This window comes from Lontra canadensis, unplaced genomic scaffold (genome assembly GCF_010015895.1).
Source record: "Lontra canadensis isolate GAN:19392208 unplaced genomic scaffold, GSC_riverotter_1.0 scaffold68, whole genome shotgun sequence".
NCBI lineage: Eukaryota > Metazoa > Chordata > Mammalia > Carnivora > Mustelidae > Lontra > Lontra canadensis.
Window position 1 is genome coordinate 9,848,891 of NW_022631062.1, and position 27,997 is coordinate 9,876,887.

The window sequence follows — 27,997 nt, forward strand, 5'->3', positions numbered from 1 at the left end:
AATGATATATTCCAGCATTTGTTGTACAAGTCGTGGACTGAGTTAACCTACATATTTCTTAGCAGAATTGAACGTCATCTGGTCATGCACTCTGTTCATGCTCCAAGTGAGTTCCACTGAGCCCCTCAGGTATGCTCATCCCCATGCCAGTTTCCAGGTTTCACAATATTACCATTTAATTAGAAGACGCTGATTGCTTCCTTTCGCCTCAACACACATCATCAGGTAGGTAAATGGCTATAAGCAGAGGGCCAGGTGGATGGGCAGGGATGTTGGGAAATGCTAGACACAAAGTTGGGCAGCAAAGAATGGACTTGAGCAGGTACTTCAAGAAGGGAACCCGCACGGACATGGGGAGGAGAAGACCATGGGATCTCCGATCTCCATGAAGATCCACCGATCCTTTAAAATCAGGCCTGCTAGCAGATGCAACATCACTGGGACCATCTGGGAAGACCTTGGATGTCATGTGCCACACAGACCCAACTTCAGAACTTGTTTTGAGGAGGAGGGCAACCGTCCCCATTTGGGTGACCCACTGGAGATTTAATAAAGGAGGAATTGGTGGAGGAAGAGGTCGGCAGAAGTACCAGAAGGCTAGGCATGGGTACCCCTAACAAGGCAGCGAGACAGCTGGGTGTGGGGGCACACCCATTCTTCTGAGTCAGGATCCCCTTGACTTGGCGAGGTCCCAAGTTGACCGTGAGGTCCCACAGAGGACACCCATGGGGAGGAAGATGTGAGTTTCCCCTTCAGTGGAGTAGAGGGACAGCAATACCATGAGTAAATACACGAAGATGTCCTGGGGACAACACTTTTACAAATCCAGTCGGTGGGTCTGGGGCACACCCAGAAGGAGAATCCCTAAAACGAACCCCTGAAAAACATATCGAGGCACGTGTTTGAAAACTAACACGACAGAACAAGGCAATCAACCCATTCAGGATACAGTGCCTCCTGCGGACCTACCGTGTGGGCGCCACCCTGGGCAAAGGGCAGAGAGGAATTCTGGACGCTGGGCTTGTCAGGAGAAACTGAGGCAGCCCAGATTCCATGCATCGGAAGCAACTCAGCCCCAGGTTCGTTTGGGGCCACCTCCTAATAACCCTGGGCAGAGTGCGGTGCGCCCGTCAGGTTCTGCCACAACCTCTGGAACGTTCCTTTCCTGGCTATTGGTACTTAGGCAGCCTTTTTTGGGTCCTCTTCTCAGTGGCTCCGTCCTTTTGCCCCAGGGCGGATCGGGGGTCCTCTGCTGAAGGCTGCTCTTACCTGAGCCCTTCCTCCCTGTCTGGTTTCTTCTGGAAGGCAGATGGCCTTTCTTCCCTCCCCTTCTGGGTTATAGGCACACCACGCTCTGCAGCTTTTGTCCCTTGCGCTCTCCCCAGGTCGTTCCCACGTCCCCCAGCTAGCACCCCGAGGCTCCCCACAGTTCCGCGCCCTGGCACTGCCCCCGCGGGCTCCTCCCGGTTCCACCTTTTTGGCAGGAGGGCCCTGGCGGCTGCAGGGGGCCGGCGTCCGGGAGCAACAGGAGAGGCGGGAGGGCGTGGCGGCGGGTCTCACGTTGCAGCCCGGCCTGCAGCGGGGGGCTGGGGGCTGCCGGCTGGGCGCAGCCGGCTCCCGCCTGCACACGGGTGCCGGGAAGCTGCCAGACAAAACTCCGTCGCGCCCGGAGGAGTGCAAACCCTGCTCCTTCTCGCTTCCCCGGGAAGAAAGCAAGCCTCCTCCCAGCCCTGCTAGGAAGCGTGCTCCGGGCGCGGACTGTGTGCTGCAGCTCGCCGCGCGCTCCCCGCCTCTCCCCCTGCCCCTGGTCCCCGGGCTGCCTCCGGGACCAGGAACACTCTCCCCCAAAGCCTTGCGCGCTGGGCCGCGGCCGCTCTTCCAGCCGGAGGAGGCGAAGCGTGCCCTCCCGGGCCGAGGCGCAATGAAGAGGCGCGAGGAGGGCTGAGCGCAGAGCGCGCGCGGCCAGGGTCCCTTGGCTCGGGCCCGCGCCCGGTCTCCCCGGGGTGGGGCAGGGCAGGGTGGGGGTGGGCCGAGGCGTGGACTCGGGGAAGCCTCTCGGCGACGCGAATAAAAGGGAGCCGACTCGCCGTGCGGAGCTGGGAAGCCTTGCTGCCTCGCCCCCGGCCCGGGAAGGGCATGGCCCCGGCGGACCCCCGGAGGTGACTCGCGCGCCCCGGCCCCGCGGATGCTCAGGGCGTCCCGCTCCCGTGTGTCGCGGCTTCCAAAGGACAGGTGAGCACCAAGGGCAGCCTGGGCGCCCGGGGGGGATAGAGTTGGGGGTCGGCCTAGGCAAGGGCTGGGCGGGGGCGAGAGGGCGAAGAGACGCCTGGCACTGTCCCTGGCCCTGAAGCTGAGTGGCCAGTGCGGAGGCAGGAGAGAAGCCGAATCCTGCGGGTGGATTCCTTTCTCCCATACCCCTTCCCTCCCTGACCTGGCAACCTCGCTCTGACCTGATTTCCAAGGAGGGGCCCGGGAGACCGCCAAGGGAAAGCGAGCCCGCCCTGCGTTGGAGGGGACAGCACAGCTGCGGGGCCTCCCCCGAGTTCCTCGGCGCGCTGCGCTGAAGTTTCCCCTCTTCCTCCTCTTCCTCTCGCAAAGCGGGGAGACCCTCGGCTCGCCAGGGGTTGAGCCGCACGGAAGCTGGAGAAGTCATCACCCAGCGGAGGTGGCTCCTGGTGTGCGGGTCCCAGCAGGGCCACCCGAGCTGCGTTCCGGGAAAGCCCATCTTTCCCTTGGACCGGCGCTGGAACACGGCCAGGGCGCAGGGCCGCGGCGCCGGCTAGCCCGCCCCGGCCCAGGCTCTCCGTGGTTCCCCGCGGGGCCCCGTGGCCCAGCGGGCTCAGGGAGCCTCCTCCCGCGGCGCCAGGCCTGGGCTTCCCTGGGGCGCGCGCTCTCGGTCTCCGGGGAGGACCTGGCAAGAGCGCAGGCCACCGGTGGGCACAGCGCGCATTGTGGGCGCGGGCGGGGCCAAGCGCGCAGGCGGCCGGGGAGGCTACAGTCGGCTGGGCTGCAGGAACCCTCTCGCCCCCAAGCGCAGAGGTGGAGCCTGAATTTCCCTCTCGCGGGGCTGCCTGCTGGGTCCGCTCAGAGAGAGGACGCACGCGGGCTTAAGCGCAAATGTATTTCTCGGATGGAAAAGCTCCGGGCTTTGGCGACCCGTAGCCTGTCTGCGCAGATGACTGATATCAGCACTTAGCACTGGCCCAGGGCAGCCGCGTTTCTGTGGTGCGCACTTTACTTTCCACAGGCATTGCTATTTTTAAGGAAACTTCATTCAACAGATGACAAGCGTTTAAGGTGACAAAGGGATGGCCCCAGTGCTTGAGAAAAATAAATAACCACGTGTATTCTAAACGAGACCGCTGAGGCTGCCTGTTGTCGGAAATATCCAAGCGTTTCCATTTTTCTGTGTATGACTTCACGGATTGCTTTCCTTTGCCTGAACATAACGTCACCAGGTAGTTCCTCTCCTCGCCATTTAATGTCAGATTTTACGAACTGTGTCCCTGATGAACAACAACGCTGTATCACTGCAAACCTGTGGTTCTTCCAAGAAAATAATAATAACAATAATAATAAGGATAAGGATAAGGATCGTACAGAAACCCGCATATAATGGCATACATTCTGCCTTAGGGAATGCAAACTCTTGAAACACTTTAAGAAGATATAGTGAAAACTTTAAGTCATGTCATTTAAAAAAAGGGAACACTGTTAATAATGACCCGCTGGGGAAGTGTTTTTTTTTTTTTTTAATTCAAATATGTATACAATGTAACGGCTCGGAATTGACATTGGAGGCGGATACATAGTTATTTTAATTACCTTATTGTTATGGAAACATAAATGTATCTCTCCTCCCCACATATATACAAATGTATACACTCATAGGTATATACGGGCCGATGTATAGATATATATTTTTGTGTGTGTGTCTATCCCATACCCTCACTCATCGCAGACGGAGATCTCCAAATCCTAGTGTGAAAGTCCGCAGTTCGCAGTGACATCCTATGTGATGATTAAAGTTAACGGGAGGGAAAGATGAGGAAAGGAATTTTTGTGCGTCTTGGCTCGGATCGCTTGTGTCCCTAAAGGATACCACGGGATGCCTTGGGAAGGTCCAAACTCCAACGCACAGTTGAAACAACCTTTGCGGAGCGTAAGAGCTACCTGGCCATAATCGGGTTTCCTTGTGTGGTTCCCCGACAGGTGTCCAGGAACCACGCCCCGGGACAAGATGCCAGCGCAGGCGCATTGGCCAGCCCTCTCCGTGGTGCTGATCCTGCTCTGGGGGCCTCCTCCACCCACGCTGGCCTGTCCTCACCCCTGCACCTGCTACGTTCCTAGTGAGGTCCACTGCACGTTTCGCTCCCTGGCTTCTGTGCCCGCTGGGATTTCTAAACATGTGGAAAGAATCAATCTGGGGTTTGTACCACATTCTTAACAGTTTCAGCCTCTTTGCTTGCGTGGTGGCTTTTTTTTTGTTGTTCATGTTTTTTTTTTTTCTTTTTTCATACATGTATGTGCATGGATGTAAATGCAAACGTATATTTTCCTTTCTGCGTCTCTCTATCGAGCATTGTGTACCTCAAGATGAGCAAAATTGGGGGGTGATGGGTCTTTGCTCTAGTCCATGTAGTCCTTTGGGGGGAGGGACAATTATCTGAATGTATCCATCAGCTGCAACCACTCTCATGAGGCCTAATAACCAAGCATCCAGAACAACTTCAGGGTGTCCAAAGATTTTTCTCGGTAAGTTATTTTCCACGTAGTATGTATGAACAAATGCATCAGACACACACGTAAATATATAGCTAGGCTTACTGAAATAGACTTCAGAAGTTATTAAAAATAATTTGAAAATAAATCTCACAGCTCTGTAAGTTACCTGGATGATGTAATTGGGACCTTGGAGAAAGAAAGGGTTCTGGCAGACTTTGCCTCCTTAAAATACGAATACATTTTATTTTTTTAAAGATTTTGTTTATTTTTTTGACAGAGAGAGAGATCACAAGTAGGCAGAGAGGCAGGCAGAGAGAGAGGAGGAAGCAGCTACCCGCGGAGCAGAGAGCCCGATGCGGGGCTCGATCCCAGGACCCTGAGATCATGACCTGAGCCAAAGGCAGAGGCTTAACGGCTGAGCCACCCAGGCGCCCCTAAAATATGAATATATTTTAAAAGACATTTTTATGCAGCATTTCAGGTAGAACTCTCATATTTTAAAATTCCGTTTCATATGCAGAAATGATTTCTATACATCAGTATTAGTTGGGATGAATTATAGATACACACATGTAACTTTATCAACAATTACTTGGGCTTCCTCCACAAGATGCATAAGCCATTTTCTACCACCTGCAAAACAACAAAAATAATTTAGGATTCGATGACTGGCTACTGATGGGAAAATTGGGTGAAACGAAATGGCCAAAACTGAATCGTTGAACAGATAATTGTGTATATGCTTGGACACCTTATAGCACAGAGTTTAGAAAAACAAACAAAAAATAAAAAACTTCTTGAATTGTTAAAGGCCAGTAGCAGTAGAAGAAGAGAATGGGAATTAAGACAGAGAGATAGGAATTTCCCTAATTGAAAGGAGTAGATCATTGCATAATTTTCTCAATAAAATCTTCAGAGACCTTACGATTGAATTATCTAAAAATCCAACCCACAGAAAGGATAGCGCAGTAGGGGAAGCAGTTCATATTTGTCAGAAGAAGGGATATCAATCCTAAACCAGGTTCTCTTTACAGCCTTACAGTTTTGTGGGGGCACACGACTTGTGAAATAAGAGAGAGAGGAAAGGAAAAGGAGCCAGGACCGATTTGAATCAGGGAAGGACGCACCGTGCTACGTTTGTAGAAAGGGAAATGGAATCCATGTGGGATTCCTCTTCTTTCTTGCACCTGCTGGTGTGCAACGTGGTTCTGTCTCGGGATCGTTGCTCTCGTGAGCCACTCTCAGCATATTGTCCCATACGACTGTGATTCGCCACTGTGTCCCACAAGCTTGACCCCTTGGCAGAGCACTGGGTTGAAGGAATAGTCCAACAGGCCTTCGTAGAGTCCGTAAGAAAGTGTGAGAATGGGGGTGATGGAGGAGAGCCGTTTTCCACTGTGCGTCCCTCCCCGAAGGCATGAATGTGCCACCTGTTGTGTGTTGAGGGCCTGGGCGGGGGGGACATCAGCATTTTCCCTGGGCTATCATGTTGGGAACCAGGGTGGGAAAGATGCCACAAGTCTCCATAAGTTAACCACAAGGTTAATGATGGGATGGCTTGATCCTAGCAACACCACTGGACCATGGCTTGTCAAGCCGTATATACCACACTTACAATTTCTGTGATGTTTTCCCTCTACTCGTCTTTACATGGGAATATTTTGTACAGGAGAAACTTCATTTCTCAGTGAGAACCTAACTTCTCTGGGTTGCATTCGAACCAACTCTAAATGGTAAAGTCTACGAATTATGGTCTCCCCAAAAGCTTTGCCACAGGACCAGAACACAGATATCAAGATGCTTTCTCTTCCTACTGAGGGCGATAGTCCTTTGAGATGTTGTTGCGTGATATTAAAGCAAAAAGAAAACCAGTTCAGGAATACCCACCCTGTGCCCACATATATTACTTCCATCTGGCTTCATTGATAACAGGAACCCATATGGCACATTTTCATTTTAATCAATACCATCACCCTTGTATTCAGCACTTTCTCTGAAAATTAATCTCCAAGTGCATGAGACTATCATTGGGCATTGCATTGCTGGGGGTTGGGGAAGAAGGGCGACTTCTACTACAGCTAGAACTCAGGGTCTGCTTTTTCTTCCAGCCATCTGGAAGGAGGAGAAAATGCTTAAGGAATGAGGGATTATTGGCAAAGCACTAATGCAATCTTTCATTCCCACACAGATGTTTGGGTCCTCCGTCAGCATGGAAAGAGAGATCTGCTGTTTACTATGTGGACAGCCCCAGAGCTTTTTCAAAAATTACTTTCCAAGTATTTTTGAGTAAACAACAACCAAAAAAAAAAAGCATCCACTTAATGTCATACTTATAGACCTCTAAAGATTTCTGTCCCCCTTGATGAAAAGACTCATTCTAATGACCTCTTTCTGAATCTCCCAAATGCCCACACTGCCCTTTTTTTTTAAATTTTAAAATTTGTTTTGCGATACACACCACTATCATTGAGGCAGTCCCCCTATTCATAGCTCTGGCACCAATGACAGGCGCATCTGTTGGTCTCTGATGTCTGTTAAAAACAAGCATCAAGAGGATACAGTAAGCCAGGGTAGCAGGTATGCCCCATCCTAGATGGGGGAGGATGTCTGGAGGTGTGAGGGTGTCCAAACAGGACTGTTCCTCTGTCCTCAAACACAATCCTTCCCTGCACCTTGGCAACCACCATTACACCCAACTCTCCAGTTGAAAGTCAGACTTTTGGGGGAACAATGATACAAAAAGACACGAATGAGCAGAGAGCACTCTGGGACTTGTTAAGAAGCACCAAAAAACATCAACATCTTTCTGACTTGTTTGTTGAGACTTTGACTCTCACCTCCTCTGTCCCAAGACCTGCTCCTCCTTTTGGTCCTTCTCCTTTTCTTGCCTTTGGGGGTCTTCTCGGGTGATCCTACTTATTCCCTCTGCATACAGTAGAATGTTGTTGTTTTCACACATACCTTCCTTTGTGTTGCTCCTTTTCTTAAAACCTTCCAGTCATTTTCCATTGAAGTTGGAGCAAATGAAGACCTCCCCTTCTCATGGCCTCCCAGCTCCTAGATTGCCTGGTGCCTCCCAAACCCACCTATCTCACCGGATACTGTTCTCCCCCTTACTTACTGTTTCTCAGGCATCAAGAAATGGGAAGGGGTTTGGAGTCTGCCATTCATGCCCTGTTAGGTTCACCATCCCAGGCAGATTTCACTGTGGAATCCTAAATAGTAAGTGAGTGGAACAGTGCCTCCATTCATCGACTCTCCCACCTTGAGTTAGACTCTGGTTTTTTAACTTCAGTCTACTTGGTATTTGGGGCACTTTTCCATTTTGCAGAGGATAGTTCTTTGATGTGGGACTGTCCTGTTTTGCCTAGTATTGAGTAGCATTCTTGATCTCTCCCCACTAGATGCCAATAGCAGCTTCCCAGGTGTGATTGCCAAAGATGACCCCAAATATTGCCAAATGTTCCCTGGGGGCAAGACCACCCAGTTCAGACCACTAACATGGATGGATAGATAGATAAATTGATGGCCAGGTAGACAGATAAATGATAGATACACAGATAGATGGATGGATGGATAGATAGATGATGGATGGATGAATGGATGGATGGATGGGTGGGTGGACAGATGGATAGGTAGATGGATGGATGGATGAAAGGATGGATAGATACACAGACGATGGATGGATGGATGGGTGGATGGATAGATGGATAGAGACCACTGACATAGATGGACAGATAGATACATAGATGGCCAAGTAGACAGATAAATGATAGATGCACAGATAGATGGATGGATAGATAGATGGATGGATGAATGGATGGATAGGTACACAGATGATGGATGGATGGATGGATGGATGGATGGATGGATAAGCCGATAGATGGATACGTAGGTAGATAAATCAGATGGATGGGTGGGTCAATCAATGGATGGATGGTCAGATAGATGATAGACAGAGAGATGAATGGATTGATAGATTGGTGGATGGAGGGATGGGTGGATCAGTGGATGGATGGACAAATGGATAGTTAGATAGATGATGGATAGATGGATAGTTAGATAGATGATACGTGGATGGATAGATCTGTTTCCTTCTATCCAGGGGATAGGGAGAGGTCACATGGAATGTCAGGATAGATGTGTTCAATTTCAGCAGAAGGAGTGGTACAAAGTAACTACCAACCACTCCCCTCACAACCCCTTCTGCAGGTGTTGACAGTTGTGCTACCAATAATGTAGCAATGAAGAGTTTTCAGATTGGTCAAGGAAACATCTTTAACCCATGTGGATGCAAACACAAAACACAAAACACACCAGAACGTTGACAAATAATTTAGAGAATCCATCAGAAATGGCCACATGTGCTTGTGAAATGTGGTGTCGGTGTGTTGGGTGGTCAGCTCTTTCTTTTGGTCTTGTATAGCCTGGAATGTCTCCTTCTGTTGTTTATATGATGCAAAGCTACTTCCCAAACTACCTCTTTGCATTCATGCTAATTCTCTGTATTCAACAGCCCATGTGTCATTTCGTCACTGCTGACACTTTCCAGTGTAAGTTTCCAAGGAAGAGACATTTGGACCAACTTCCTTTAGAATCTGAATGCTACTTGTTTCCCTAAAATCGCCTCTAGCTCCATGAGCATGTTCTTAGTCAAAATACCCAGAGAAGGGGTGCCTGGGTGGCTCAGTGGGTTAAGCCACTGCCTTCGGCTCAGGTCATGATCCCAGGGTCCTGGGATCGAGCCCCACATCGGGCTCTCTGCTCAGCGGGGAGCCTGCTTCCTCCTCTCTCTGCCTGCCTCTCTGCCTGCTTGTGATCTCTCTCTGTAAAATAAATAAATAAAATCTTTAAAAAAAAAATACCCAGAGAATATCCCTGAATGGAATGAAGGTGAATAAAAATACATCACTTCCCTTTTGACCCTGGTAACAGACATGGACACAGAGCAACAAACATACTTTGGGAATGGCACCGGTAGACCTCAGAATCAGCATTTTGCTAACTTGCTCCTGGGCAGGCTGCAGAATCTTTCCCATATGGGATTTAAGCATTCACTGTTTCTTCATCCAATTAATATTATCATTTCTTAATCCAATTACTATGATCATTTTTTTTTTTTTAGATTTAATAGTATACAGGCTTTGTCAGAAACCTCATTTGCGGGACTGACCAAGTTGGAGCTCCTCATGATTCACGGCAATGACATCCCCAGCATCCCCGACGGGGCTTTAAGAGACCTCAGCTCGCTCCAGGTAAACCCACACGTTTACGAGTACCAGTAATAGCAGACCATTAATGAAGAGAGGGTACGACCTAATGCTCCCTAACGATTAATAAAATTGTCCTTTTATTTCAGGTTAAAAACCAGCATTGTGTCATTATTCCCTGCCCTTTGTTCTGGTTTCTTTCTCTGCTTGTGGCTTTGTAAATTATGAACAGGATTTTCCACTCCACCCCTGTAGGTTTTCAAGTTCAGCTACAATAAGCTGCGTGTGATCACAGGGAAGACCCTACAAGGACTCTGGAGCTTAATGAGGCTGCACATCGACCACAACAAGATCGAATTTATCCACCCACAAGCTTTCAATGGCTTAACGTCCCTGAGGCTGCTCCACTTAGAGGGAAACATGCTGCACCAGCTGCATCCCGGCACGTTCTCCACGTTGACGTTTCTGGATTATTTCAGACTCTCTACCATAAGACACCTCTACCTCGCAGACAACGTGATCAGGACTCTGCCCACGGGGATGCTGCAGAACATGCCGCTCCTGGAGAATCTTTACTTGCATGGGAACCCGTGGTCATGCGACTGTGAGATGAAGTGGTTTCTGGAGTGGGACGCCAAATGGAAAGGTAAGAGAGGAGGGCAGAGCGAACGTGGCTCCCCGCGGCACATTCCTGACCCTTCTGGAAAGGCTCCGCTCTCTGGTGTTCTGACGTTGCTTTATCTTGTGAAGGGCACATCACCGAATCAGTAGGGGGTGGGGGAACATTTATGCAAAGGGTACAACCTTGATGTTAAGACACCCCTGTTCCATAATAGATGTATCCCTCCACGAAATCTAAAGTCAAGATCATTTAATCAGTTATATACAGTTGACTACGATTGTCTTTGGTTGGATATCTGGAGTGTCATATGCAGCTTTGGGTTACAGCTAAATGGGGGACTTTCTGTGCATCCCTGTCCTATGAGGAGGTGTTCAAGGAAGTTTGGAAGACGGAAAGCCAGCAGTGGCTATGACATTATTCTCTTAAGAATGGGGAGAGGGATGTTCTGCCTTGATCCAGACAACAAAAAACCTGGAGTGATGTGTAGATATTGCAAAAATGATAGATTTTGATTCAAAATAAGGAAGATTTTATTTTTTTGTCTTTCCTTTATCCCCTTCCTCAAGCCACAACTTGAAACCCATCCTTGACCCCATTAGGTTTACCATATCCCAGGTCTGTTGGCTCATGTCCATCCTCATGGCCCCCAACCTGGGTCCAGCTTCTTTCTTCTCTCTAGGAGGAGAGTCGGGGCTTCTGGGCAGGTCTTTGCAGCCTTGGTGACCCCTCCTTCCAACAACTCCACACAGAGCCATTGTGAGAACACATTGTCACAGGGAACATGTGGTCCTGCCCCACTGCTACCTGAAAGTCCACTGGTTTCCCACTGCTCCTGGGATGGAACGTACAATCCTACAATCCTGTAGGAGTTCCTACACAACTGTGCCCACTCTTCTGCAACATGAGAGTCCTCCATTCAATCACTCACTGTAGCCGCACTGCAGTTCCTTTGCTTCCTTACACCTACCAAACTTATTTTGCACTCAGTGTCATTGGACCCATGAAGACCAAACATCTGCTAGATGTTCCAGGGTCTGGCTTAGTTTCAGCACTCAGAGCTTTGTTAAAACATCACCTATCTTGGGGCGCCTGGGTGGCCCAGTAGGTTAAGCATCTGACTTCAGCTCAGGTTACTATCGTGGGGTCCTGGGATGGAGTCCTACATGGAGCTCTGGGCTCGGTGGGCAGTCTGCTTCTCCCTCTGTCCCTTTCCCAGCTCATGCTCTCTCTCTCTCTCTCAATTCCAGATAAATAAAATCTTATTTTTTTAAAATCACCACCTTTAAGAGGTCTTGCTGTCCTCAATTTCTACTTAGCATCTTGTCTTGTGCCCATCTAGGACCTTCCTACACACACACACCTGATGTCCTACTTTCATGTGCCTCCAAGTCATAGATGATGGCCCTTTGACTGGTTTATTCCCAGTGGGAATGAAAACAAAAGGACAGACATCAAGAGGACTGTAGTTTTCTCCTTTTCCTAATGCAAGAAAGTGTGGTTCCTATTTATTGGTATAGAAGGAGCATCTAGGTCTGGAGCAGGGAGAGAACATAATTTGGTCTTGCAAATGTTAGTCAGAGGAAACTTTGGGACATTGCAATAGGCACATCAAGTAGAAAATTGGGTGTGGAGTTCATAAGATGTGTGTTGACTGGAGAAGCACATACGGGAGCCATCAATGGATCATGGCTGTTGACAGAAAACTACACGTGGGTTAGGCCATGCATGATGGGGTAGAGCGAGATCAAACGGGGTCTAGCCCAAGTCATGGAACACTGCATCACTAATGGGTCAGGAGACTGAGAAAGACAAAACAGTGAAAGAAGCAGAGCAGTGACCAGATTAGGAGAACATTCTGGAAGACTTGATGTTCAGGAAGCCAAGAGTAGAATGTGAATCCAAAATATAAATACTGCCTGAAATGCACAATTGTAGTAACAGAAAAAGAATTATAAAAGGTACATATGATGTGATTGATGGCAAAAGTGGGACCTTGAACCTGGAACTATTTTCCTTGGTTGAATTTATGTAGATTCTCTTGGACCTTTTAAGAAGGTAAATTGTATAATGTGTGTGAATAGAATTGCTTTTAAAAAAATACTTTAGAAAGAAGTATTCATTATTCATTGCCAAGTAGTTCTAAAAACAGTAGTTCCTTACCACACTGTGTGCTAAAGGGATTTAAGGTCATTGGTGAAGTCACAGATGTAAGGTATTAAATCCTGATGGCCATGCCCTGAGGACGTAAAGACACACACAGAGAATTTGTCCTCTGGCTGTGTACAAGACATGCCACTTTTGGGTTCATTAACTTATAGTATGTTTTTTGGTTATCTGTTTTAGGGACTCTGAAGTGTAAGAAGGACAAAGCCTACGAAGGTGGTCAGTTATGCGCCATGTGCTCCAGTCCCCCCACACTGCACCAACAAGAGATTCACAAGTTGAAGGACATTACTTGTCTGAAGCCTTCCATAGAGTCCCCTCTGCGACAGAACACGAGTAAGAACAGCGAGGAGGAGGAGGATCTAGGAGAGGATGGTGACAGCCAGCTTTCTCTGGAGGGGTTCCAATTCCCCCCATGGAACATCTCTTTGAACATGACCGATGAGCACGGGAACACAGTGAACTTGGTCTGCAACATCAAGAAGCCAATGGATGTGTACAAAATTCACTTGAACCAGACAGACCCTCAAGAGATTGACATAAACGCAACGGTTGCCTTGGACTTTGAGTGTCCGATGACTCGGGAAAACTATGAGAAGCTGTGGAAACTCATCGCCTATTACAGTGAGGTCCCTGTGAGGCTGAACCAAGAACTCATGCTCAGCAAAGACCCCAAGGTCACCTACCAGTACAGGCAAGATGTAGACGATGATGCCCTCTACTACACGGGCGTCAGAGCCCACATTGTCGCAGAACCGGAATGGGTCATGCAGCCGACCATCGATCTCCAGCTCAACCGACGTCAGAGTACGGCCAAAAAGGTGCTGCTGTCCTATTATTCCCACTATGCATTAACAATACCCACCAAGGAGGCAAGGCAGTCTCGGAGCAGAAGCTGGGTGATGATTGAGCCCAACAGAGCAGTGCAGAGAGCTCAGACTGTGTTGGAAGGGAGCCCATGCCAGCTGAGCTGCAACGTGAAGGCTTCTGAGAGTCCATCCATCTTCTGGGTCCTCCCGGATGGCTCGGTCCTCAAAGCACCCATGGAGGACGAAAATGGCAAGTTCTCCATCCTCACCAGTGGCTGGCTGAGGATCAAATCGACAGAGCAGTCAGACTCGGGTTTGTACCAGTGCATTGCTCAGGTGAGGGATGAAATGGACCGGATGGTGTACAGGGTCCTTGTCCAACCACCTGCCACACAGCCACCCGATGGTGATATGGTGACAATTCAGAAGAACCCAGGGGAGCCAGTGATGTTGCCTTGCAGTGCTCTGGCTATCCCTGAAGCCCAGCTCAGCTGGATTCTTCCAAACAAACGGATAATTAATAATTCGGCCAACAGCTCACACGCATACATGTTGGCAAATGGAACTCTTTCCATCCCAAAGGTCCAAGTCAGTGATGGCGGTTACTACAGATGTGTGGCTGTCAACCAGCAAGGGGCAGATCATTTTACCGTGGGGGTCATGGTGAACAAGAAAGGATCTGGCAGGTCATCCAAAAAGGGCAGACACCCAGGTGGGAAGGCTCTTTCCAGAGTGCTAGGAGATGTCGTGGACGACGAAGGGGGTTCAGGCATAGGAGATGAGGAGAACACTTCAAGGAGAGGTCTACATACAAAGGACCAAGAGGTACTCATCAAAACAAAAGATGATGCCACCACCGGAGGTAAAAAACCCAAGAAAGGGCGAAGAAAACTCAAACCCTGGAAGAATTCTGAAAAAGAACCTGAGACGAACATCGCAGAAGGTCGCAGAGTGTTTGAGTCCAGGCGAAGGATAAACATGGCAAACAAACAGATTAATCCAGAGCACTGGGCAGATATTTTAGCGAGAGTACGTGGGAAAAATCTCCCAAAAGGAACTGAAATACCCCAGGTCATTCAAACCACCACTCCTCCATCCGTGAGTCCAGAAGTGACACCCCTTCTGCCTGCTGTTCCTCCTCCCTCGATATCTCCTGCATGGACCACAACCAGTGCCGAAGAAACCTCAGCAGATGTGTCTCTGTTTGGTGAGGAGGATGAGGTTTCCAGTACTGTGTCCTCAACCAAGATGGGACTGGAAAGTGGACAGGATGGAGGAATTATTTCTGAGCCCAAAGTCACAAGCACACATCTGGAAGAATTCATTGACCATGACTTTTCTAACACTGAGGATACAACTCCTGCTGAAGTTGACCCAAAGTGGGCTACAGCCAGCACCCCAATATTCATGCCTTATGAGTCTTCTCCTACTCTGCAAACCCTAGACCTGGTCTCTGAGGAGTCCACCAGTGAAAATACAGCCACAGAGAGCTGGCCTCCAGTAGATGCTGGATCCATTCCAGAGCCTACGACAAATGAGTATGAGTCTCCGTTGGATGTTGTCCCTTTGGCTGAGTCCGAGACTATACCATATATGCCCCCAGATTTGGAGACTAACCCACAACCAGATGCAGAGAACATGGAAGAGCTGACCTCCACTCCCTTTCTGCCCACCACCGTTTTATGGATTGATGACTCCAGGACATCGGAACCCATAGGAGGGCTCACATTGGGGAAGCCAGATGTTCTATCACAAGGACACCCACAGGGAGAAACAGACGACAGACACCTTGTGAAAGGTGCTTTGAGCACTCAAGGCAACCCGTTGACTGAAAAGGGCAGAGAGGAGAATGCTGAGGCCCTACAGGAAGGAGATATGCCAGAGAGAGACCCCACAAGCTCCCAAAGTCCTGAGAGTATGGGAAAACATGTGGGATCTACCACGCTTCTTGACTCGGCTCTGGGAGTGAATGGTGTCACTCCCTTTAAACATCCCAGGGAGACCACACTCGGCACTCTCTTTGACAAAGTCACCACCATGGTGGCAGCAGTGATGCCAACCGAGAAGGCCACTTTGCCTCTGGAGCTGACCACTCAGCCTTCTCGAAAGAGACCCAATGGGAGGAGGAGATTTCGCCCCCACAGATTCCGACACCGTCATAAACAAACTGTGCCCACGACTTTTGCCCCAGTGGAGGCGTTTTCTACTCGACCAACTCAAGCACCCGAAGGAAAGGCTCCAGACCACATGTGGAGTACGCCGGGAGCAAAATCTTGGGTTGACAGCACCGTTGGTATCCCCAAGCAGTCGGAGATGGAGAAGCAGGCAGAACCCATATCCAAGGGGACCCCACGAAGGAAACACGGGAAGAGACCAAATAAACATCGGTATTTCACTTCTACGGTGAGCTCTCCAGCCTCTGCAACCACACCCAGCCCTTTTCTGGAAAACAAACATAAAAATGTCATTGCCCCTGGTTTGGAAACTGTACTCTCATCGATAACCATTTCCCTGACAACTGGGGACCCTCATGGGAGAGCTGCTGTGACAACTACCACAAAAAGGCACTTACCATCCAATAAATTCCAAGAGACAATTCCAGTCACCCCTAAGCCTGTATGGGATGGAGAAGAAATGAAGAATTATGGTGTCACAAACATCAAGGACTATAAAACCGACAGCTCAGTCCCTGACTACTCCTTCACTAATGCCACATCACCTCCTGGCTCGGAGGTCTCCACTGTGGTAGAATTTCAGGAGGAATCAGCTCCCTCTGGCTTTCCAGGATCCTCACACTGGAATACCCCAAGGGTAGAGCAGCCTGGGAGGCTGCAGACAGACATACCTCTTACCAGCTCCACGGAAACCTTTACAGTCTCACCTTTTCTTAAACAGGTGGAGGACCTGGGTGTTCCTTCTGAGTCTCCACCATCTGTTGCAGCCTCTACACTGTTTCAACCAGAAAAAGAGGTTGTTTCAACCACTGTCTCAAGCATAAAAGTAGAACCATCTTCAAGTAAGGCAAAAACCACCATCCGTGCTCAAGATCATCACGAAAACACTCCAGCTGAAATTAGACCTCGGCATCACACCCCAACTCCTGTTCAGATGGAGAAGACAGCATCCCCACCCCCGGCCACCACTCTTGTGTCTTTGGTACAGACCTTCACGAAGCCCACACTTCTTCCTTCAAAGACACCTCCAACATCAACAGATTCCAAGGAAAATGTTTTCTTGAATTACGTGGGGATTCCAGAAGCCAAAGCACCCCCAGTGAATAATGAGGGGACTCAACATATATGGACACCAAATGAATTATCTACCCCTTCTTCCAACCAGGATAAATTTAACCCAGCTCCAAAGCAGCAGTTGGAAAAGGAAGCCTTGGATGGAAAGACCCCTAACAGTCTTCCACATGTCCGCGATGGTAACCACCAGAACGGGAGAGTCCAAATGTTCCCCCAGCCAGCCAGAATTCCTGCCAAGCCGGTCCCGCCTAGGGGGACAGTGAGACCACCACATACGGCCACAGAAGGCTCCTTTAGATTCTTTGTAACTTTCCAGCCCCCTCGTCACTTGACCAACAAACCAGGAATAACGGCGTATCCTTCAAGGGTTTTGCCAGAGAACAAGCAGTTGACGACTCCAAGATTACCAAGTACGACAACTCCCGTTATTCCAGTCCATAAGCCCAAACCTGGCATCCCCACTAAGTTGACTAACCAAAGGATGGACCAGTTCAACAGCAACTCCAAAGTGTTTGGGAACAACAACATCCCGGATCTCAGAGACCCTGTTGGCAAGCTTCCAAGTGCAAGAGTTCCCCATCATCCCAATGGAAGACTCCCTTTCTTTTTCAATAGGACCCTGTCTTTCCCGCAGTTGGGAGTTACTCTGAAGCCCCAGATGCCTACCTCTCCTGCCCCCGTGATAAGAGAGAGAAAAGTCAACCCAGGTCCCTACAATAGGATACATTCTCAGAGCATCATCCACGTGGACTTTGGTCCCCCGGCACCTCCATTATCGCATGCACCCCAGGCTACGGGGCCACCCTCCACAAACTTACAGAACATCCCTGTGGCCTACTCCACCCGGAGTTCCATACCCTTCATGGCGTCTTCTGGCCAGCCTTCCAGAAGCTTCCATCAGAGCAGCTCAAAGCTCTTCTCTGCTGCAGGACCCCCTGCATCCAACTTTTGGACGGTTGGGGAAAAGCCCCAAATCCTCACCAAATCCCCTCAGACCGTGTCTGTCACTGCGGAGACAGATGCTCTGTTCCCGTGTGAGGCCACGGGAAAGCCCACGCCTTTCATTACGTGGACAAAGGTTTCTACAGGTAAGGCGTTTACATGTCTGCATTTTAACTAGAACTCGTGTAGAAGGAGGTTCCTTGAGTCTGTCACCTCAGGCAAAACTATAGTGTTTGGGCAAAGGACAGATGGATGGGATGGAAGGGGACATCTGAACCTAGATACAAGGGTATGCCTTTAAGGGGATAGGAAGTAAGGACCGAGAGCTCTTCCTTCAGCTCTAAAGTATATGATATTTTAATGGGACTATGGAGACGTGTCATAGGTTCTTTGGGTAGGGAATGACGTGGGCTCGGGAACGTTTCATGATGCAGACACTTGCCTATTCCCAGAAAAGCCTAGCACAGAAGTTTTCGACCACCCGTGTGGGGTACCATGAGGGTAAGGAGGAGTGGGCAGGTCCCCCTTCCCCTTCCACTGGCACCAGATATAAAGCAGCTTATTCTGGGCTCATCAGACATCACTTTGATTTGAACTTAGGGATATGTTCACGTTAATTTGCTTCAGCTCCCCTACAAAACATTGCAGCCTGGAGCCTGGAAGTCTGAGATCCAGGCAGGGCTGAGGCTGGGAGTCTGAGATCCAGGCAGGGCCAAGGCTGGTTCCCCCTGAGACCTCTCTCCTTGGCTTGTAGACCCCATCTTCTCCCCTTGTCCTTTCATGGTCGTCCCTCTGTGCACTCTGTGTCCTCATCCCTTATTCCTATATGGACACAAGTCATCTTGGATTACAGTGCACCTTGGTGACCTCATTTGAATTTCATCATCTCTTGCAAGACCCCATCTCCAAACAGTCATATTCTGAGATCCTAGGGGATGGGACTTCAGAGTATGAATTTTGGCAGGACACCATTCAGCCCTTAACAATGACCTCTACTTGGAATTCTGGGATGTCCAAAGAGCACTCGGCTTTGTAAAAATGACCATTTCTCTTGAAGGTCAAAACAATTACCTGGTGACAGCAGAAAGTACCATCTGAGAAGCCTCAGCCTCTGTGAAAATCCTATCTTGTCCCTTTCCTTTTCTTCTCTGAACCATGAACACGGCCATATCCTTGAGGCCTGGATTCTGATCAGAGGGTTTTTTTTTTTTTCCTTCTTCTTCTCCATTTTGGTGATACAGGGATGATTTATGTTCATAGCACTTGAGGGACCTGTGCATTCTTTGTGTAGGCTTATCTCACCCGTGTTGGAAATGTTCCAAAGTTCAGCAGAGGCTCTGGGCGCAGGGGAATTACAGTCGTCTTTGATCAGCTCGACATTGATGTCGTATGTTTTCATAATGATTTAATAAGGAATGTTGCTCGAAGGGCGAATGGGGAACACCATGGGGTTTTCAGGCTAAAAGGATGGTGCCTTTGTTTCCCTACTGGGCAATCCCGTTTGTATTAATCTGTAGGGTTTTCTATATCTTGTGCGATACCAGAGCATCCGGGGCCATGCCCCTTCACGAGACATACAGATGCATATGCCTCACCGCGAGTCAGCTTCTCCTGCCGGCTGCAGCAGAGGGAGCTGGCCAGAGCTCTGTCGATGGCTGGCAGTGGAAGCAGGACCCCGGAACCCAGCTGCGTGGGAGATGGAGAGAATGTTATAGCTCAGGGCTTTCCAGTTTTTAAATCTGGGACTTATTATTCTTCAGAAAGGTTGGGCCAGCCCATCAGGAAATGCCTGCCACAGAAGACCGTTTATTATTCAGTCTCCACGAGGAGGGGACCACACAGGGGAGCACCGGGGTCTGTCGGCAGGCAGAGGGAGAGGGGGAAACGTGCACAGGAACCTTTATTGTGGTTTCTGAGAGAAGAAACAGGCGAGGCAGGGCGAGCAGACTTAGCACCGGCTGGCTGGAATGATTTCAGTGGCCTCTGGAGCACAAGCAATCCCCTATTTCCCTAGGACCTGCCCTGGGAGGATGAAGGCAGGTGCATGGTGGCCTGGGCATGTGGGAGAGCCCTGTAGACAAGGCAGTAGGGGTGTGGACTCTGTGTCATTTGCTTTGCATGTAGAAGGTGAATGGCTTGCTGAGTATAGGAATTGCCTAGCTCTGGAAGGGGCCATCCTCCCACTAAGGTCAGCCTGACCCAGATGTCCAAGCATCAGGAACACTTGGTTAGCACAGATCCTCTCTCTGGCAGAGCCCCCAAGGAGATGTGTCATACAACACAGGGAGGACAGGGGAGGAGAGAGAGGAGCCCAGACCCCGGATTGTAGAAGCTGGCATCCAATGCAGCCACAATGGGCAGTGAATGACCTGTTCACGCTGGCTCATGCTGGACTCCAGAGCATGGCCGGGGAGAGGTGGGAGGTGGCTGCAGGCCTGGGGAGCTCAGGAGGTCCACACCCGTCCCAGGGAGGCAAGCCTGCGTCTCTAGGAGCTGAAGGGACCAGGAGGTCCCCTGGGGAAGGCCTGGGCCTCATGGCAGCTTCCAGAACACTCCGTGAAACCCACGCCAGCTGCCTGTTGCTTGAAGGGGGCATCGGCGTAAGAGCCGAAAATGTTCCAACGGAATGTTCTGTCTTCTCCATGTTGGAGGTGGGGCTGGTCTCTGCTGTTGCTGTTGGGGACATCAAGGGGAGAATTTGGTTTCCTCACTAACAGTCGTGCCTCTTGGTTTTTCCTGAAAGGCGAGTGCCTATGCAGAACCTGACTCCATCTGTTCTGTCTTTCAGGTGCTCTCATGACCCCCAACACCAGAGTGCAACGGTTCGAGGTCCTGAAGAACGGGACCCTTGTCATCCGAAAGGTGAAGGTGCAGGACCGAGGTCAGTACCTGTGCACCGCCAAAAACCTGCACGGGGTAGACAGGATGGCCGTCCTGCTGACCGTCACTGTGCAGCAGCCCCAGATCCTCGCCTCCCACTACCAGGATGTCACCGTGTACCTGGGAGACACCATCGCCATGGAGTGTCTCGCCAAGGGAACCCCAGCTCCCCAAATCTCCTGGATTTTCCCGGACAGGAGGGTGTGGCAGACCGTGTCCCGCGTGGAGGGCAGAATCACACTGCACGAAAACCGGACCCTGTCCATCAAAGAGGCCTCTTTCTCAGACAGGGGAGTGTACCAGTGCGTGGCCAGCAACGCGGCGGGCGCGGACAGCCTGGCCATCCGCCTGCACGTGGCGGCCCTGCCGCCGGTCATCCACCAGGAGAAGCTGGAGAACATCTCGCTGCCCCCGGGGCTCAACATCCACATCCACTGTACGGCCAAGGCCGCGCCCCTGCCCAGCGTGCGCTGGGTGCTGTGGGACGGAACCCAGATCCGCCCGTCGCAGTTCATCAACGGGAACCTGTTCGTCTTCCCCAACGGCACGCTCTACATCCGCAACCTGGCGCCCAAGGACAGCGGCCGCTATGAATGCGTGGCCGCCAACCTGGTGGGCTCCGCGCGCAGGACAGTGCAGCTGACTGTACAGCGCGCGGCGGCCAACGCGCGCATCACCGGCACCTCCCCGCAGAGGACCGACGTGCGCTACGGCGGAACCCTCCGCCTGGACTGCAGCGCCTCGGGGGACCCCTGGCCACGCATTCTCTGGCGACTGCCGTCCAAGCGCATGATGGACTCTCTCTTCAGGTATGTGCCCGCTCCAGGCTCGCCGTCGGTCACTGCTCTCCTGCACCTGCTTCGCCTTTGGGTGCTGGGGGCCGCATCCTAAAACGTGCATGGGTCCATCCTGGGAACCCTCTCCACGGGGCGGGTCAGAGAAGGGAATATGCGTCCAAGACAAAGACGCACAGAACTGATTCCCCGTGTGTGCCACGCTGGGGAGGGGCACATTTCTCTGGAGATCTTGTCTTTATAAACTGGGGACAAACACTGGGACTTTGTCCTTCTCCTTTCCCACCCCGCAGTGGGGGAAAAATGAACCAATAACTTTTGTTTTAATGATTATATTTTAATCGTGTGTTAAGAGATAATAGTAGGTACAACATTTGGGTTGCCTTCTCTGTATTGCATGATTTCAACGAAACACAGAGGCAGTTGCACATCTTATCGTAAAAGGGCCTTAGCTTAATGATGAAAGGGTGTTGAACACAAAAAGGTTAAAGGCATGACTATGCCACCGGCTTGGCACAACCAATTCTAACACTTTATTTTGGCTGCAAAGAAAGTCAGATTCTCATCCAGTGCTTTCCATTTCCCACATGTATGGACCTAGAGCACTAGTTCTCAACCCCCAGGGGCGATTTTGGCCCCAGGGAACCTTGGGCGAAGTTTGGAGACATTTTTGATTGACATAACTCAGGGAATGGGGGAGTGCCACTGGCATGTGGTGGGCAGAGACCAGAGATGCTGTTTAAAGCCCTTCAGTGCCCAGGATGCCCCACCCCAGAGAGTCATGCAGCCTCAAATGTTGGTAGTGCCCAGGCTGAGACACTCTGACCTAGCAGGAAAGATAACTGATCTATCAGCTATACATCTGTCCATCCATATATCCATTCATCCATCTTATCTATCTATCTATCTATCTATCCATCCATCCATCCATCTTATCTGTCTGTCCATCCATCCATCCATCCATCCATCCGTCTATCCATCCATCTTATCTATCCATCTATCCATCCATCCATCCATCCATCCATCTTATCTATCTATCCATCCATCCTTCCATCTATCCATCCATCCATCCATCTTATCCATCTAACCATCCATACATCCATTTTATCTATCTATCTATCTGTCATCTATCTATCCATCCATAGGTCCATCTAACCATCCATCCTATCTATCTATCATCTATCTATGTTTATCTATCCATCCATCAGCTACCTATCTACCCATCTATCTATATATATATCCATCCATACATACATCTACCCATCCATCTTATCTAGCTATCTATGAATCTATCCATCCATCTATTTACTGGTACAGCCATCTATCCATCATCTATTTATCTATCTATCATCTATCTATCTATCTATCATCTATCTACCGCAGTGATTTTTAGCTAGACAGATACACCACCAGGGAACACCCATCAATGACTGGGGACATTGTTGGTGGTCACACTAGAGTGGAGTCTGCCACTGGCATCTGGTAGGTGCAGACCAGGACAGCTGCTCAGCACCCTATGGAACCCAGGACGCCCTACCTCAGAAAGTCATCCAGCCCCAGATGTCAGCAGTGCTCAGGCTGAGAAACCATGGGCTAGGTCCAAAAGAGCCAATGTCTCTTCATGTCCTGTCTCAAGATACAGGGCACAGAGACATTGGTTGGCAAAATGGAATCATGGAAGCATTAGTGGTGCCATGGTGGGGAAGCCCCGGCTTATGCTGTGTCTTCAGCATCCATGGCTCAGCTGCTCAGGCAGGAGTGCATGTGGACATCAGTCCCACCCAGGAGGCGAGGAGGGAAGCCAGCACTCAGGGGCTCTGAGCAGCAGTGCCCGGCCTCCCCTGTCTCTTCCAAATGCAGGAACAAGGCAAACATGCTTTCTCGCAGCCCGAGAGGTAACTTTAGACAGTTGGGTGGTGCCTGGTGAACCTCGCATGCTCCATCCAGAATACCACGTACACAGTTTTCCCTGGACTATCTCCCAGCTCAGCAGATGTCCTGCCATGTGCGGGAGAACTGTTTTCAGCTCTTCTTGGCATGGCTCAGGCAGTGTTGAATGAACGGCAGCAAAAGAATGTGATCTCATTACGAATGCGAGCTATTCGGCTAGTAACTCCCCATAAGTCATAAATCGCTGTCTCTGTGGCTTCGTTATTAATAAATTTTGACTAATGACATTCTTAGGAACGTGTGATTAAACAATGCATGTGGGTTTTGTAAAAGGGCGGGCTCTATGCCTTGCCTACACATCGGGACTATTTAAAATTACAGATTTGGGATCTTTTCTTAAAGGCCAATCCCTAGTGTTGGGTAGGCACGTCAGTCGTGCTGGGTCGCTCCATGGACGGTGACTACAACCCAGGCGGGAATCACTACTCTGAAGTTTCAAAACGCTGGCAGACATGAGCTACTGCACACAGTTTTGGATCCTAAACGCTAAGACACATTGAAATATCTGTGTCTGCTCCTCTCTTAGTGATTTATGCTGACCTGGTTTGCACTGTCATCCAACAAAACAGTTTATGTGGTCATTGTTAGTAGTTGTTTGTGTTTTAGTTACAGTAATCAGGTCAGTTCTACCATAGGCAGACTTCTTCTTTTCCTTCTCCTTCTCCTCCTCTTCTTTTCTTCTCCTCCTCCCTCCCTCCTCCTCCTTCTTCTCCTTCTTCTCCTCCTCCTTCTCCTCCTCCTCCTTTTCCTTCTCCTCCTCCTCTTTTTCCTTCTCCTCCTCCTCCTTCTCCTTCTTCTCCTCTTTCTCCTCCTCCTCCTCTTTCTCCTCCTCCTCCTCTTTCTCCTCCTCCTTCTTCTCCTTCTCCTCCTCCTTCTTCTTCTCCTCCTCCTCCTCCTTCTTCTCCTCCTCCTCCTTCTCCTTCTTCAACTTCTCCTCCTCCTTCTCTTCCTCCTCCTCCTCCTTTTCCTTCTCCTCCTCTTCCTTCTTCAACTTCTTCTTCTCCTTCTCCTCCTCCTCCTCTTTCTCATCCTCCTTCTTCTCCTTCTCCTCCTCCTTCTTCTCCTCCTCCTCCTCCTCCTCATTCTTCTCCTTCTACTCCTCCTTCTTCTCCTTCTCCTCCTCCTTCTTCTCCTCCTCCTCCTCCTCCTCATTCTTCTCCTTCTACTCCTCCTCCTTCTCCTTCTCCTCCTCCTTCTTCTCCTCCTCCTCCTCCTTCTCCTTCTCCTTCTTCTCCTCCTTCTCTTCCTCCTCCTCGTCCTCCTCCTCCTTCTTCTTTCTCTTTCTTCTCCTCCCCCTTCTTCTTCTTCTGTAGCTCTACAACACAGTTCTACCCATGCTGTTCAAATAATGCAATGTTTAGGAACTCTTTGTGGATTTAAATTTTACCACCTCCTTCCCCAATATCATGGTCATAAATTATGTGTAATTCCGATTTTTCAATCAGGACACTTGCAAAGGAAGAACCTCCCAAGTCTTTTCACCTCTTATTCAGAACATGAATTCTGACACTCAAGGACACCCCAACTTTTAGAAAAAGGTCACATGCATAGCAAAGACCTTCCTATCAATCTCTCCACTATTGGCTCCTTTAAACTGAAAATCTTTTCATTTTCAGTCAACCCAGAGGTGCATAGTCATCATTTCACGTGGGGGAATAAATGCCACTGGGGGTGCTAGCTGGTGAATGTCATCCAGCTTTAGGTACAAGTTCTAGGGAAGAACACATCACACTGATCTTGTCATGTTCTCAAGAACTCAATGTTAGCATTAAAACTCTGGAAATAACTCCAATCACATGATGCATACAGTAGCCACTTGGCAGTGTCTTGCCTCATAATGGGAGATGACATAATACAAGATGGCCAAGGGTGAACATTCCTGAACCGTTTTATTCAGGAAGAAGTGCATTTCTTTATTGGGTTCACTCAGATTCATTCTCTCCACGGCTGTCGCATTTTGCCTGATTTTATCATTACTACAAGCTGTGCCCTGACCGCCACGCAAATACGCAATGGACGTACACCCACACTAACAGGGTAGAAGTCGTTGACTGCATTTCACACCCTTGAATCAGTGTCCAGGCCAGCCTGCAGAACTGATGTGACATTTTGCAGTAGCAACCATGTACCCAGATAGTTTCTGAGAACCATGTTTTTTCATTTCATTCCAGTGACCAAAAGCCAGAATAGAATGTACAAGAGACTAACATTCTCCTCTTTTTCTTTTCTGGTCAGCTTTGACACCAGAATCAAGGTGTTTGCCAACGGGACCCTGGTGGTGAAATCCGTCACGGACAAAGATGCGGGGGATTACCTGTGCGTTGCCAGGAATAAGGTTGGAGATGACTTTGTCGTGCTGAAGGTGAACGTGGTCATGAAACCAGCCAAGATTGAGCACAAGGAGGAGAATGACCACAAGGTCTTTTACGGGGGTGACCTGAAAGTGGACTGTGTGGCCACTGGGCTTCCCAACCCCGAGATCTCCTGGAGCCTCCCAGATGGCAGCCTGGTCAACTCCTTTATGCAGTCTGATGACGGTGGTGGCCGTACCAAGCGTTACGTTGTTTTTAACAATGGGACCCTCTACTTCAATGAGGTGGGCATGCGGGAGGAAGGGGATTACACCTGCTTTGCCGAAAACCAGGTTGGTAAGGATGAGATGAGGGTGCGGGTTAAAGTGGTGACTGAGCCTGCTGCTATCCAGAACAAGACATACTCCGTGGTCCAGGTCCCCTACGGTGATGTGGTCACAGTAGCGTGTGAAGCCAAAGGGGAGCCCACGCCCAGGGTGACATGGCTTTCTCCAACCAACAGGCTGATCCCCGCCTCCTCCGATAAGTATCAGATTTATCAGGATGGCACTCTCCTCATTCAGAAAGCCCAGCGCTCAGACAGCGGCAATTACACCTGTGTGGTCAGGAATAGCGCCGGCGAGGACAGGAAAACGGTCTGGATTCACGTCAACGTCCAGTCGCCCACCATCAACGGGCACCCCAATGCTATCACCACCGTGCGGGAGATTGCTGCTGGTGGGAGCCGCAAACTCATTGACTGCCAGGCAGAAGGCGTCCCCACCCCAAGAGTCTTGTGGGCCTTTCCCGAGGGCGTGGTTCTGCCAGCCCCGTACTACGGGAACCGGATCACCATCCATCGCAATGGCACGTTGGACATCAGGAGTCTCAGGAAGAGCGACTCTGTGCAACTGGCGTGCATTGGCCGCAATGAGGGCGGGGAAGCCAGGCTGATTGTCCAGCTCACTGTCTTGGAGCCCGTGGAGAAGCCCATCTTCCATGACCCCATCAGTGAGAAGATCACAGCCATGGCCGGCCACACCATCAGTCTCAACTGCTCAGCCGCAGGGAACCCAACGCCCACCCTGCTGTGGGTCCTTCCCAATGGGACGGAGCTCCAGAGCGGCCAACAGCTACAGAGGTTCTACCATAAGGGTGATGGGATGTTGCACATCAGTGGCCTCTCCTCTATGGATGCCGGGGCTTACCGCTGCGTGGCCCGGAACTCTGCCGGCTACACGGAGAGGCTGGTCTCTCTGAAGGTGGGCGTGAAACCCGAGATCAGCAACCAGTACCACAATCTGGTGAGCATCATCAATGGGGAAACCCTACAGCTGTCCTGCATTCCTCCAAGGGGCCGGCCGGCTCGTTTCTCTTGGACGCTTCCCAACACCATGCTCTTAGAGGGCCCCCAAACACGGGGACGCTTTTCCCTCTGGGAAAATGGTACCCTCACGGTCCGAGATGCCTCCGTGTTTGACAGGGGGACCTACGTGTGCAAGGTGGACACTGAGTACGGCCCCTCCGTCATGAACTTTCCGGTGATCGTGATAGCATACCCTCCCCGGATCACCAGCGAGCCAACACCCGTCATCTACACGCGACCTGGCAACACCGTCAAGATGAACTGCATGGCCATGGGGATTCCCAAAGCCGAGATCTCCTGGGACCTACCAGACAAATCGCACCTGACGGCCGGGGCGCAGGCCCGTCTCTATGGGAACAGATTCCTTCACCCCCAAGGTTCCTTGACCATCCAGCAGGCCACGCACAGAGACGCAGGCTTCTACAAGTGCACTGCAAAGAACATCCTAGGCACTGACTCAAAGACTACTTATATCCACGTCTACTGAAATGCCTCCTCCCAGGACACGGACTCCACAGCCATTGCTTGGGAAGTTAGAACAAAGCCTCATTTGTAAGGAAAGCCACCGCGTCTTGTTGGTCAGAACTCTTAACTGATCCGTCATGGTGCTTGGTGGCCCCTGGCCGGGTTTCAGGTTCATGTTGACTTTGACCTCTACTTGCCAGCAAAAGGAAGCAATCCAGAGATGGGAAGGACTATTCAGCCTCTCCGGGGACTTTCATTCACGTTTACAGCATGCCGCCTACTCCCGTCTGGTGTTTCGCAGGAGATGGGCTCATCCTGAAGACACCATATGTGCTCCACTGGGCGTGTGTAGCAGACCTAAGGAGCACTCACTGAACATAAACCATAGAGATGACCAGTGCCTTGCTGCCTTGTTGAAGACCCGTCCCCTAGTTAACTGTTGCAGTCTTAACATGATAGAATGTTCTAGAATGACTACCCATCTTTCACTTACTTCCTGTCACTTTAGAACTCCAGCTTGCCTCTAAGGGCT

At 50.2% G+C, this 27,997-nt stretch overlaps 1 protein-coding gene across 2 annotated transcripts; it reads left to right on the forward strand.

The window, feature by feature from the left end:
- Window positions 1-1,905: 1,905 nt before the first annotated feature.
- MXRA5 (matrix remodeling associated 5) lies at window positions 1,906-27,678 on the forward strand. 2 transcript variants are annotated; one of them, XM_032880238.1, is made up of 7 exons: window positions 1,906-2,232; window positions 4,213-4,428; window positions 9,851-9,980; window positions 10,191-10,581; window positions 12,901-17,865; window positions 20,508-21,408; window positions 25,579-27,678. In XM_032880238.1, exons 1-7 carry the CDS (start codon window positions 2,186-2,188, stop codon window positions 27,485-27,487), a joined length of 8,559 nt encoding a protein of 2,852 aa, XP_032736129.1. In that variant the 5' UTR covers window positions 1,906-2,185; the 3' UTR covers window positions 27,488-27,678. The 2 variants fall into 2 exon arrangements, with proteins under 2 accessions (XP_032736129.1, XP_032736130.1); XM_032880239.1 differs by lacking the exon at window positions 1,906-2,232 and adding an exon at window positions 3,443-3,458.
- The last annotated feature ends 319 nt before the right edge of the window (window positions 27,679-27,997 follow it).

What these genes read in the sequence shown, in the direction of transcription:
- MXRA5 (XM_032880238.1), top strand. Translation starts at nt 2,186, where the DNA reads ATGCTCAGGGCGTCCCGCTCCCGTGTGTCGCGGCTTCCAAAGGACAG. An exon ending in TCGCGGCTTCCAAAGGACAG is followed by an intron (nt 2,233 to 4,212) that starts GTGAGCACCAAG and finishes GTTCCCCGACAG; the next exon opens with GTGTCCAGGAACCACGCCCC. An exon ending in GTGGAAAGAATCAATCTGGG is followed by an intron (nt 4,429 to 9,850) that starts GTTTGTACCACA and finishes TTTTTTTTTTAG; the next exon opens with ATTTAATAGTATACAGGCTT.